Source organism: Odontesthes bonariensis, chromosome 23 (genome assembly GCF_027942865.1).
Source record: "Odontesthes bonariensis isolate fOdoBon6 chromosome 23, fOdoBon6.hap1, whole genome shotgun sequence".
In the NCBI taxonomy this organism is placed as follows: domain Eukaryota; kingdom Metazoa; phylum Chordata; class Actinopteri; order Atheriniformes; family Atherinopsidae; genus Odontesthes; species Odontesthes bonariensis.
The window spans coordinates 8337249-8350085 of NC_134528.1; the positions used below are offsets into that span (position 1 = coordinate 8337249).

At 39.4% G+C, this 12837-nt stretch overlaps 1 protein-coding gene across 1 annotated transcript in view; it reads left to right on the forward strand.

Moving 5' to 3' along the window:
- Positions 1 to 12655, forward strand: part of scn4aa (sodium channel, voltage-gated, type IV, alpha, a) — a 30575-nt gene extending 17920 nt beyond the window's left edge. Inside the window, exons 16-27 of the mRNA XM_075458272.1 lie at positions 1615 to 2112; positions 2639 to 2680; positions 2812 to 2941; positions 3062 to 3216; positions 3319 to 3492; positions 3629 to 3751; positions 5166 to 5447; positions 5552 to 5605; positions 6450 to 6587; positions 6735 to 6839; positions 7886 to 8156; positions 8237 to 12655. Of these exons, the coding sequence (XP_075314387.1) occupies positions 1615 to 2112; positions 2639 to 2680; positions 2812 to 2941; positions 3062 to 3216; positions 3319 to 3492; positions 3629 to 3751; positions 5166 to 5447; positions 5552 to 5605; positions 6450 to 6587; positions 6735 to 6839; positions 7886 to 8156; positions 8237 to 9537 (3273 nt within the window). The 3' untranslated portion in view covers positions 9538 to 12655. The remainder of the gene's footprint in view (positions 1 to 1614; positions 2113 to 2638; positions 2681 to 2811; positions 2942 to 3061; positions 3217 to 3318; positions 3493 to 3628; positions 3752 to 5165; positions 5448 to 5551; positions 5606 to 6449; positions 6588 to 6734; positions 6840 to 7885; positions 8157 to 8236) is intronic.
- Positions 12656 to 12837: the final 182 nt, after the last annotated feature.

A 12837-nucleotide genomic window follows, 5' to 3' on the forward strand; every position in this document is an offset into this window, starting at 1 on the left:
TCACTGTGTATTTGAGCGAGACCAGAATTTTCTTTTTGATTATTCAATGTTAGCACACTTTTACTCAGTGATGAGTGTCTGTGAGCTTAAACAAAATTGTTTCACTTGCTTTCGGGTAAACTATCATCTGAGGCCAGTGGTACAGAGTAAATATTCATAACAAATAACCGTACTGTGCAAAAGTATTGATCCTTCCCTTATGTCTTTATATTTTGCCTGTAAAATGGGGAAATAGGTGCAGCTATTTATTGGAACATGTGCAAGCAAGAATGTAAATACAGTATAAAGTATCTTTAAGTATTCTTCAGGAATAGTTCTCCAGGCTTCTTGAAGGACATCCCAAAGCTCTTCTTTGGATGTGGGCTGCCTTTTGTTCCGTTCTCTGCCAAGATGATCCCACACTGCTTCAGTAATGTTGAGGTCCGGGCTCTGGGGAGGATTCATCCCTCCATCAGACCTGCTGCCACTGATTTTCAGCCCACTTCTTGTGTCATTTTAGCCTTGGAATTCCCATGCTGCTTTGCGCACAATTTCATTCACACTGCAAAGGCAGCCTGGAAATCACCCTGAGTTAGGGAACCAATCACAGAACGGGGGGGGGGGGGGGCGGCAAGACGATGATGATGACGATGTCTATGCGCGACACCGAAGCTTGTAGAGTGTTAATCCAACATGGCAGCGGACACAACGTTACCGTTCGATGCAGCCTTAGAAAGTGTTTTAAGTAGCTTAGAACGCAAGTTTACTTTTAAAAAAGAGCAACGTTTGGCGTTGAAAGATTTCATTGCCTTCTTCCTCGTCGAATTTCTGTCGCTCTACATACGTCATCTGGTATAAGTGATACAATTGGCTATGAATCGCGCGCAAAGCAGCATGGGAAGAACCAGACGTCATTTGATAGACATTCGTAGCGCCCAATAAACGGCTCTAGGCTTTTGCTGGATTTTTTCCTCTTTCTTAAGGACATCACTTTCAGATCCTGTTCATATGCTGTAGATAGTTCTTTAGGCCTGACACTTCTGCTTTTGTCCTCCACTTGTCCAGTTTGCTCAAATGTTTTAAGGACACACTGCACACCATGCTGAGATGTGCCAGGTTTTCAGCTAATAGCTGTTTAGAATCACCTTGTTGCTGCAAAAATCCTATTTTCTGTCTGTCAGACTGTGTCATCTTTGCTGTTTTTCATAGATGCAGCTAAAGAAATGGGAACAAATGACGTTTCTTTGTGGTAACCAAGTGATACAATTTAAAGTTGGTTCTTTGCCAAGTCATCTGTTATTTGTAGACAAAACACTGGTTCATTCCTTGAGTTAAGTGTTATTTTTGATATATATTGATGATACATGGATAAGTTTTAAGTTACTTAACAAACAAAATAAAGAAAAAAAATGCAAACAAGTCAGGAACAAGGACCGGACTGAAAATGAGAGAAAAAGTCAATGTCCAAATAAAAATCTTTAAAGACCTCCAGAAATCCCGGAGAACTATTGTTTAAGACCATTTAAAAAGATACAAGAAGATCTGGCTCATATGAAACATTTCACTATTTATATGCCTTAAATATCCTAAATTCACTTTAATGTAATATCTATATTTACCGCTCTTTCATCTCAGGTGCTGAACCTCTTCTTAGCCTTGCTGCTCAGCTCGTTCAGTGGAGACAATCTGTCAGCCGGGGACGATGACGGAGAGATGAACAATCTCCAGATTGCCATTGGGAGAATCACGCGGGGCATCGACTGGTTGAAAGCGTTTATTATTCGAATGGTCCTGCAGATCCTTGGCAGAAAGCTCAAGGAGCCCGACGAGGACCCGGTGGATGAGGTCGAATCTAAAACGGAAGTAATTGAAATGAACCATGTGGACACCCCTCATACTTTCAAAGAGGCAGATGGGTTGTCGGACTGTCCATTTGAAAGCCAGTTCACTAGATTTATTGTGGATGGAGAGCTTAGTCTCAATGTGCCAATTGCGAAAGGAGAGTCCGATTTTGAAAATCTGAGCGAAGATGATGACGATGATGACGATGATGACGATGATGACGATGATGAGGATGGCGCAGATGATGCTGACCGCTCAGATGAAGATGAAACATATAATCTACCGAATAAAGTAAGAAAAGTAGACTGAATCTGTCTCTTTCACGCTGAAAATTTTAATTAGTTTTCTAAACACAGGCAGATTTCTCTAATAAGGCTTATTCTTTATCAACAATGAGACATGCAACATATAGCTAAAACACAGTATTTCACTTTATTTCATGACACAAAGACAAGCAGTGTGTTAAACAAAATCCCACAAACTAAACAGCCCAATCTCTGTAGGGTTATGCAAACTATGAATATTGAAATGTATAAATCATAACTAGAAATGTAAGTCATAACCATCATTCTCTGTCTAACGATGTATTTTGTTGCATGTAGTCCTTGCAATGTATATTAATTCAGATTGTAACAATGTACTTTAAATTATTCGAAAACTGAGCGTACTGTGGAAATGTTATCTTTTTAACTGGTAATCTAATGGTAAAACAGTTGCTAAAACACAGTTGTTGGGGAGTAGGATTGTTGTTTCCAGAATGGTGGATGTTTCTCTTGCTGCTTATTGAATTTGATTTTCTATTCCTGTGCTATTTCAGAAAAGTTTGGGAGATGAATCTGACATCCCAAGAAAAATCAAAGTGAGTAACTGTGTTAACCGGAGTATTATTCTTAGCCCAGAATTTCTAAAAAGATCTTAAAAAAAATCTGCAACAATATATTATCTTCATAATGGTAGTCTAACTGAGCTTCAATTATGATTCTTGACAAGCTGATTGGTGCTTTGAATGATGGGGATTCTTCAGTGTGCAGCACAGCAAACTATCAACCATCTGAGCCTGAAGCAGAAAAGGAAGAGGAAGAGCCAGACCCCGTGGAGCCAGAGGCCTGCTTCACTGACGGTATAAATGACAAATACACAAACAAGCCAGACCAGTTATAGAGCGATTTCTTGTATTTCAAAGGTCATTCCTTTGAGTTGTAGGTGATGAAGTTATTGTATACTGTTTCTCTCTCCTCAGAATGTGTGAAGAACTGGCCATGTCTGACTGTGGACATCACTCAAGGCAAAGGCAAGAAATGGTGGAATCTCCGTAAGACGTGCTTCACTATAGTGGAGCATGACTGGTTTGAAACCTTCATCATCTTTATGATCCTTCTCAGCAGTGGAGCTCTGGTGAGGGCAGCCGTCACTACAACAAATTTACACATGTTGACTTCAAAAAGATACTTCAATATTCTTTGGATGTTTAAATAACCTAATGTCGTCTTTTCCCAGGCCTTTGAAGACATCTACATAGAAAAACGCAGAACCATCAAAATCATTCTGGAGTTTGCTGACAAAGTTTTCACCTACGTCTTTGTAATCGAGATGCTCCTTAAATGGGTTGCATACGGTTTCAAGACCTACTTCACCAACGCTTGGTGTTGGTTAGACTTTTTCATTGTGGATGTAAGTTTTTTTTTTTGTTGCGTTTTAATGCTCCCTTTCATGTGTAATTTGTAGCAGAGAATACACATAAACATGCGCCATGTCAGTTCAAGTCTGTGTTAACGTTTAAATAGGAAATGTTTTGATTCTGCCACAGATTTCCCTGATTAGTTTAGTTGCCAACTTGCTGGGCTACTCTGACCTTGGACCAATCAAATCCCTCAGAACCCTCAGAGCACTAAGGCCTCTTCGTGCACTTTCAAGATTTGAAGGAATGAGGGTAAGTTATTGGCTACTGATGCTCATTTGATTTGGAAATTGCATGCATAAGCACGGCATAGTCAAGTTTGAGTCGTTAGCATGACTGACAATGATTTAAAACGCCAAATCAATAAAGCTGGGATGGTATAAAAAATGCAAAAAAAAAAAAAAACTGTGTGAACATCAAAGTATAACTTATTTTGTCTTGTCAACTTAATTACATTTGCTGACATATATTTATTTGTATATTTCAGGCCTGCAACATATTAAAAAAAAAATAATTTGTGACAGTAAAGCTTTTACTTTGTAATGCTGCCGTTCCTTCTCACCACATTTAAAGGGCTTTTAAGCAATGAAGCATTTCAGTTGCTCTATTCTTCCTGCAAACACATCTTAAAGTGTGCAGCAGTACGATGTTACTGTTGTTACATTTTTTATTTCAAGTTTCTCCAACATTCCCTACTTGGGACATTTAAGGCTTCTTTTGGCTTAGTAAAGTTTAAGTGGTATTTGTAAGTAAGCACTTGTCAAAGGTTTCCCACAATAATCTCTTGCCCACGTTGTTACATCAGCTAGTGAAGAATGACGGTTCTTGATACAGTGTCGTCTGAAGGTTGTTTGAAGGTCCGGAGATCACAGGTGGCACACCTTTAGACACTGAAATTTCTCTGTATTTCTTGAGTTGTTTAATGATTTTATGTATTGTTAAGGGAGAAATATGCTAATCCTTTTCAATCTTTTTTTAGGAACATATTTTTTAGTGAATAGGCGATCATCTGTCTTCTTTGCTCCTTAAAGACTTAGCATTTCATGTATTCTGCTTTAGCAACGAAACATGCATCAGTCACCTTATGCAATAATGTAATTTATGTTTTTTTATTTACCTCTTTATGAGCCCTGAATTGCTCTCTAACTTTTATTTTGTCATGTCTCGCTGACTTTAAATGTAAAACTTGTTGACGAGAAAAAAATGTGACATATCTTGGCTTCATAGTGTCTCTTATAACATAAACATCAAAGTGAATTGAAAAATCCCAGTATTTTTAATTGATCTATGTTCGCTTTGCACCATTTTAACTTTTACTGATTTATGGTTGCAGTTTCTTTAAATGGCACCTTGATATATTGTTTTATTTCCGTTTCTACCTCATATTCAGTTCTGACATCTGTTTTTAGACAATATGCATTTTTAATATTTCTAATAACACCATAATAAAACGTAATTTATTATCGCTTTATATTATGTTATATGTTTGTTATAAAGCACCCTTGTACTAATTTGATTGGCTTTCCCGTATCATGTTTGTTGAATGCATGCGTACGTCATGGCTGCCTGCTGTCAGGGAGCCGTCTGAGGTAAGTGCCAATATGATTTGAAGTATGTTTTTATATATTTCTATATGATTCAAACAAAGACCTCTTGTTTTATGCAGGTGGTGGTGAACGCTCTTGTTGGAGCAATTCCCTCCATCTTCAATGTGCTGCTGGTGTGTCTGATTTTCTGGCTCATCTTCAGCATCATGGGAGTTAATTTGTTTGCTGGGAAGTTCTACCGATGCATCAACACCACCACAGGAGAACTTTTCCCCCTTACTGAGGTCAACAATCGGAGTGACTGCATGGCTCTTAAAGAAGCCACAGAGGAAGCCCGCTGGACCAACGTCAAAGTCAACTATGACAATGTTGGACAAGGCTACCTGTCCCTGCTTCAAGTGGTGAGGGGTGCCGTTTCAGCGATTGTATGCTTACACCTCCTTGGTGAAAGATATATTTATTGTATTTAGGTGCAACATTTGAGAAAACTTTTTTTGAATTTTAGGCAACTTTTAAAGGCTGGATGGACATCATGTATGCTGCTGTTGACTCAAGAGAGGTAATTACTCACAGTTTTAGATACACTGATGTGTCACAAACTGACCCTTCGTCATGAGCCCTTTGCATCAGTATCCTTCGCACGGGGAACTGCTCTGTGGCTGCATGTTGTTAGTTCTCCTTCTGCCGCAATAAGTAATGCTGCACCAACAGTAAATGCCGACAGGAAAACATCATTCTACACTGCTGCCTTATCAACACAGATCACAGATGGGAGAAGGAGGAGGATAGACAACTGCCTCCCAAGCATGGAACTCGAACACGAGTCTCGTCTTGTACTCCGCACAGTCTTGTGTTACGCATTAAAAGTTCTTAATTAATGTGGAAAGTTTTGCTGGAATTCTCCCCGTTGCTGTAGCAACCCGTCCCTCACCCATTACATTACCAGCTTGGGTAGCCCAGATCATCCAATAGTAGCTCTTTGGGGGAACCTTAACCTGCTTTTCAAAGTGTCAGTATGTGACGAGTTGGAGCTGATTTATGTTATTAATCTAAAATGTGTAAACTCTTCTACAAAATTGCCTCAGTTTTACTTGAGTATGCATAAATTACTCTCAACTAATTAAGTATGTTTTGTCTACATTAAAAGAAATCTAACATCTTTGCAAAATTGAATCTAGTTTATTTGTCCTCTCTGACTTGCCTGCGCTTTTAGTTAATCTGATATATACGTGTGGTAGTTGTGCTGACTGAGCCCATTTTTATCTCATCTACAGTATCATTGCTGGATAACGTGCAATTACTGTTTTAACTATATTCAGGCTGCCCCAAACTGTCAAACAATCATCTCTTAATGTAAATATGATTTTAAAAGAAATATTGTGTCTTTTCTTGTTTTCATTCAGGTTGAGGACCAACCATCTTATGAGATCAACCTTTACATGTACATATATTTTGTCATCTTCATTATTTTTGGCTCTTTCTTCACCTTAAACCTCTTCATTGGTGTCATTATTGACAATTTCAACCAACAAAAGAAAAAGATGAGTATAACTTATTATAGTGAATAGACTATACAAAAGTAATTTATGTTATATATATATATATATATATATACACTTCACCTTAAAGTACACAAGAGTTGTCACTTAAAAGAACATAAGAATCATTGTGTTGTGTTGTGTCTGCACATTGGAGACAAAGACATCTTCATGACTGACGAACAAAAAAAGTACTTGGAGGCTATGAGGAAACTTGGATCCAAGAAGCCACAGAAGCCAATTCCTCGTCCAACAGTGAGTCACTCATTTACAGTTGTTTGATCTTTTTTGGCCGCAACACAATAGGTCACAGTATGGTGGCTATGTCCATATATTATGTGCAGTCTACATTATACATGGATCAGCCATCACAATATGTCTAGTATTAGCAGGTCCTCCTCATTCAGCCAGAACAGCTCTGATTGATCAGGTCCTGCACAGGACCTCCCAAGGACGTCTTGGAAAGTCTGGTACTGGGACTTTGGCAATAGATCCTTTGGGTGCTGTGGGTTGTGGGATCTTTGTGGAGACGGTTTGCTTCCCAAAGATACCATCAGATCCCACCAGATTGTTATCTGTGGAGTTTGGAGGCCAGGTGAACGCCTTTGAATATTAGGCTTAATACCAATCCTTCCATTGGCCCTACTACTTGGCCCCTTTTAGGTAAGTTGCCCTCTGTATTTTAGGGATCAAGGGGTAGTGGTTGTCTAGCCTTTCAAAGCCCTTTAACCAGAGTATGCCTAGATGACCACAATTCCTCGATACCTAAAAGAAAAGGGGCCGACTACCTCTGTAAAACTAAGGTATAAAGCCATATTGTTGAGCCAAATTGAGGATTGGGATTTGACCCATGTCCTCATTGTTGATCCCTTCCTAAGCAGTTCTGCAGGGTACTCTGCTGGGAGAGGCTGCTACAGGAAGGGAATATTGTTCCCATTGCCAGAGGAGTTTACTGGTCTGCAAAAATACTTGCCATGCTTAGGTGGCAAGTGTGAAAGTAACACCTACATGAATGCCAGGAAGCAGGATTTCCCAGGTAAACATGGTAACAAGATGAGCTGCGTCCCTCACTTTGTCAGTGGTTTTAATGTTATACAATTAGTGACACTTAAACACTTAAAAATCATCATCTGTTGTTGAGAAGTATGATTACGAGTAAGGTGCTTGGCATGTATGGTATGATGATGTCATCAGTGATCCCTTCACTGACACCCTTTCCTCCCTGCTGGTGTGAACAAGCCAACTGACCTTCTTGGATTTGTATTTACCCCCTCCTTTCTCTGTCTCCCTCTGACTTACAGAACCTAATCCAGGGCTTGGTGTTTGACTTCATCAGTCAGCAGTTCTTTGACATCTTTATCATGGTACTCATTTGCCTCAATATGGTGACCATGATGGTGGAAACGGATAACCAAAGCGCTGAAAAGGAGAGTTTCCTCTTCAAACTGAATGTGGCTTTCATTGTCGTCTTCACTGGAGAGTGTGTGTTGAAGCTCTTTGCACTGCGACATTACTACTTCAAAAACGGCTGGAACGTTTTTGATTTCATTGTGGTCATCTTGTCAATAGCCGGTGGGTAACGCATACATAACAAGCACAGTTGTACTACAGCACAGTGTATTAACATATTATTGCTTCTCCTTTTGTTTCAGGTACAATGCTCTCAGACATAATTGAGAAGTACTTTGTGTCACCAACTCTTTTCAGAGTGATCAGACTGGCCAGGATTGGCAGGATTCTGCGTCTTATTAAAGGCGCAAAGGGTATTCGGACGCTTCTATTCGCTCTAATGATGTCACTACCAGCCCTATTCAATATCGGTCTCCTGCTCTTCCTCATTATGTTCATCTTCTCCATATTTGCCATGTCAAACTTTGCCTATGTCAAAAAGGAGGCTGGAATTGACGACATATTTAATTTTGAGACATTTGGCGGTAGCATTATCTGCTTGTTTCAGATTACAACGTCGGCAGGCTGGGATGGGCTTTTGCTTCCAATACTGAACAGGGAGGCTCCCGACTGCGATCCAGACTTTGAGAATCCAGGCACAGATGTAAGGGGTAACTGTGGCAACCCAGGCATGGGTATGATATTCTTCTGCAGCTACATAATCGTTTCATTCTTAGTGGTGGTCAACATGTACATTGCCATCATCTTGGAGAACTTCAATGTGGCGCAGGAGGAGAGCGGCGATGCACTCTGTGAGGATGACTTTGAGATGTTCAATGAGACCTGGGAGAAGTTTGACGTAGATGGAACTATGTTCATTGAATACAGCCGGCTCTCAGATTTTTGTGATACCTTGCAGGAGCCACTGAGGATTGCCAATCCCAACCGGCTTCGCCTGATTGAAATGGATCTACCTCTGGTTATTGGGGACAGGATCCATTGCTTGGATGTTTTGTTGGCTGTGACACAGAATGTATTGGGCGACACTGTGGAGATGGCAGCAATGCGAAAGAGCATTCAGGCTAAGTTCATTCTGAGCAACCCCACCTCAGACTCCTTTGCACCGATTACCACGACGGTACGGCACAAAGAGGAGCAGAGCGCTGCTGTCGTCATTCAGAGAGCTTACCGCAAACGTCTTTTGAAGCGCTGCTTACGTCATGCTGCTTTCATGTGCCGTTCAAAGAGGATGGGCAGAAAGGATGAAGCTGAAGAGCCACCAGAAAAAGAGGGGCTGCTTGCGCGAAGGTTAGGGGTGCTCTATGGGAGCAATGCAGACCTCGCAGAGGAAATGGAGCGAGTGGCTTTAGAAACTCGAGCAAGCCAACAACAACTTAATCCTGAAAGACTGTCACAATATGAAGAGGCCCGGTGTAGTCAAGAGCATCCTGAGTCAAATATGATTGTTGTCCCTGTAGAAATTACTAATGAGGTTTTATTACATTCTGCCCCCAACCATCATCTCTTCACCTTACAAGCAAACTTGAGAGAAACTGCTGTATAACAAACTGCACAAAGTGATTATGTCTTCCCTATGTTTCCACTGAGCAGTGCTAGTTAACACAAAGTGTCACTCGTTAACTTATCAATGATAGGTTTTGAGCCTATCATTGATAGCTACCCTTTACAACCTATTCCTGTTTTTTTCATGGAACGTTTAAGTCTTTTTGGGGTCAAATGTGGAACTGGACTGCATCGTTTTCTCTTATAATAACCACATCAATCAGCAAAGCGGGTTGACATTTCTGAATTAAGTAGACGGTAATGATTCATCAGATTTTTTTGTCTTCTACTGTTAACCAGCAAACAACTCGAGATAATCATTGTAGGATTAAATATCAGTGGAGTCCAGAATCTGTGGTATAACTGATTTCAGAAAATGGTCACAAAAGTACAAAACAGAGCGAGCTTCCTCAACGTATTTTGATAATGGACACCGGTGCATTTTTATGCACTCTGTGGTTAATTAAGTCAGCAATTACTTTGGTTTAGATATGGATAGTACCATAAAGGCTGTTTTCATGCATCCTTTCTGAAACATTACATGACACAGGCTGAATCATCCTCCGCATCTTACAGGTTTTAAACTGTGTACAAGTCTGAAGAGGAAACATGTCAAAAGGTTTGACTTCATTGGAGTCTAAACAACAAGTTGATGATCTCGTCTCACAGCTGCCTCAGTTTGTCATGAGAGCCACATGGAAGTTACAGTAGTTTGTGGTTTAAATGTTTTGATTCACAGTCCATGTTGGTTTTAATTTGAGACTGTGAAGGTTCACAATTTCTTTTTTTTTATATAATTAGACGCTAAACAATTTTCTACAGGGAATTTGTTTTGTACATATGTAAATTAGTGTGTAGAAAAAAGGGTATCTGGTTCTGAATTTTGCCAGCCTGCCAGTGCAACTCTAATCTCTGTTATATCTGTAATTAGTTAACAGTCTTAACATCTGTCCCTGTCTGGCTCTTTCAGAGAGGCCCAGTTTATATTGCACTATTTATATCCCGTCCAGGTCAAAAATTAGAGCAGTTAATGTCTCATGATTTCTTTTTTTTTTTTTTTTTTCAAAATTATCTGCATGTCTTACACATATTTTGGCTGTGTTTTTTGTTGTTTTCTTCCATCTTTAGTTGCTTTAGATGTCAAAGAAGTAGAGAAGCATCTTTTTTTTTTTTTTTCTCATTTTATAAAATTTACCTTGCAGCATCCAGGTTGAAACCCTAACCCTCCAAACTGATTTAAACAAGAACATAAGTATCACGATACTTTGTGTTTTTAAGGTCAGATCGAGTACAGCACATACTGAAAGTCGGTTTAGTCAAATATTTGACTCTATAGTGAGAGGAATACGCAGTTTCCACACTGAAGATTACCACAACTATTCACATAAAAGCCTTTTATTTAAAGTTTTACGAAGAATCTTCATATGTGGTGGATCTTCTCTCAAGTCTGTCCTCATGTACAAAGGTTACTTGTGTAAGTCTTAACTGCATTTCCGATGTCTTACTTTGAACATACTGTGTGATACTGCGTAGAAGTTTTAGCCATTCTGAGTAAAGTGATGATGTTTGGGGAAAAATGTTGTGAATGATTTCTATTCAATATCAAACCAAATCCATATTTGGTGCAAGCACCCTTTGCCTCAGTTCTAATGCGATTTAGGCTGAAAAATGTAATGAAAACTAGTGCAGTGCAGATAAAAACAGGATGCAGTGACAATATAATTACAATAACATGTGAAACATGTAAATCCAAAACTGTCCAAAAAGTTAGGACAGGGTTATTGGCTGCTGAACTATCACCTTCTTTAATTTATTTGGAAACTAAGGAGAACGTTTGCTGTAGTTTTGAAAATGAAAAGTTTTCTTGCTTCAAATAGAATTTCATCTGCTCGACAGTTTTGACACAATAAAGGCTTTTCATTTGTGTGAGGTCTGGACTGCAGGCAGGCCAGTTTTGCCCTCAGAGCCTTGCTGTTGTAATGCAGAATATGGTCTGGCATTATTTTTGCTGAAATAATTCAGGCCGTCCCTGAAAAAGACGTCTGGATGGCATCACGTGTTGCTCCAAAATCTGTGTGTATCATTTAGCAGTGATACACGGATATGTAAGTTACTCGTGTCATGCGTGATACTCAGCTGCTGTCTGAACAACGCACTGTCTACGGCCTCCAAATATAATTTAGACCAGGTTTTTACTTCACCTCAGTCCATCTTATATCACCCAAAAGAAGGTTTCAGCCTCGCCCATGGGAGGGATTTTTACAAATTAATGTCAAATCCACAAAATCTTTGCAATTCTATATCGATAATTAGTTGCCAAGGTCTCTAACAAAATGGCAAACCCTTGATTTAACTTCTGAAATGATTTGGCTTCTTGCTACCCTGCACTAACTTCTTTCTTCTCTTTTTTTCAAAAGAGGAAAAAGCAGTAGAATATGTGCGTTTCAAGATGTGATCTGTTTTCTTCCTCGTATGTTCAGTTAAAAATATCTTGAATGATTTGCAATCATTTGTGATTATGCAATGCCCCCAGTTGTAAACTTTGTTGTATTCTCTAAGATCAGGGAATAAATAGGACAATAAAAACGAATCGAATCATCTGAGATGCCTAAAACCTTCTGCACAGTCCTGTATAAACATGAATAATATAAGCACTTTTACAGTTTAGTTTTTTTTTTTTTTTACAGTACACCACTGTGCAACTCTTCTTCTGTTTGTTTGTGTGTTCAGCTCCGCTTTAACATCAGCCTTGGATGAAAAAACAGAAATTATTAATGTTTTCTCCTTGAGGGGTGTCTGTGCCCGTCCTGCTGCTGCCACATAGTCCTGTCAGAAGTCTGTAATGTGATCTGCAGCGCTCTTATGTGAGATTTAGACCATGCCACAGCACCTACCTACAGCCTCGCCTGATGGCACGCTCATATTTACAGGACAGTGCCTTCCTTTTGTTTACATTTCTACTGAAGGAAAAGCTACACGGGGAGTTTTACAGGTACACCCACTATCGGTATTGGTTGTATATATATATATTTGTTTGTATGTTTTCCTTCTGTATTGTATGTTTATATCTTTTTGTTATTGTAAAACATGTAACTATATTGTTAGAATAAAACATTTCTTTAGGTTAATGTTGGCTGCGTGCTCATGTTGTCACGAACCACAGAAGACTGATGCCCTCTGGTGGTTTAAAGGTTAAAAGGCCAAACTGTTGACATCAGAGCCACGGTTCTGTTGCATGTTTTCTTTTCAAGCCTGGAATTAGACCCTTAAAGTGTAACTTTTTAATCAGTCTATTAACAGA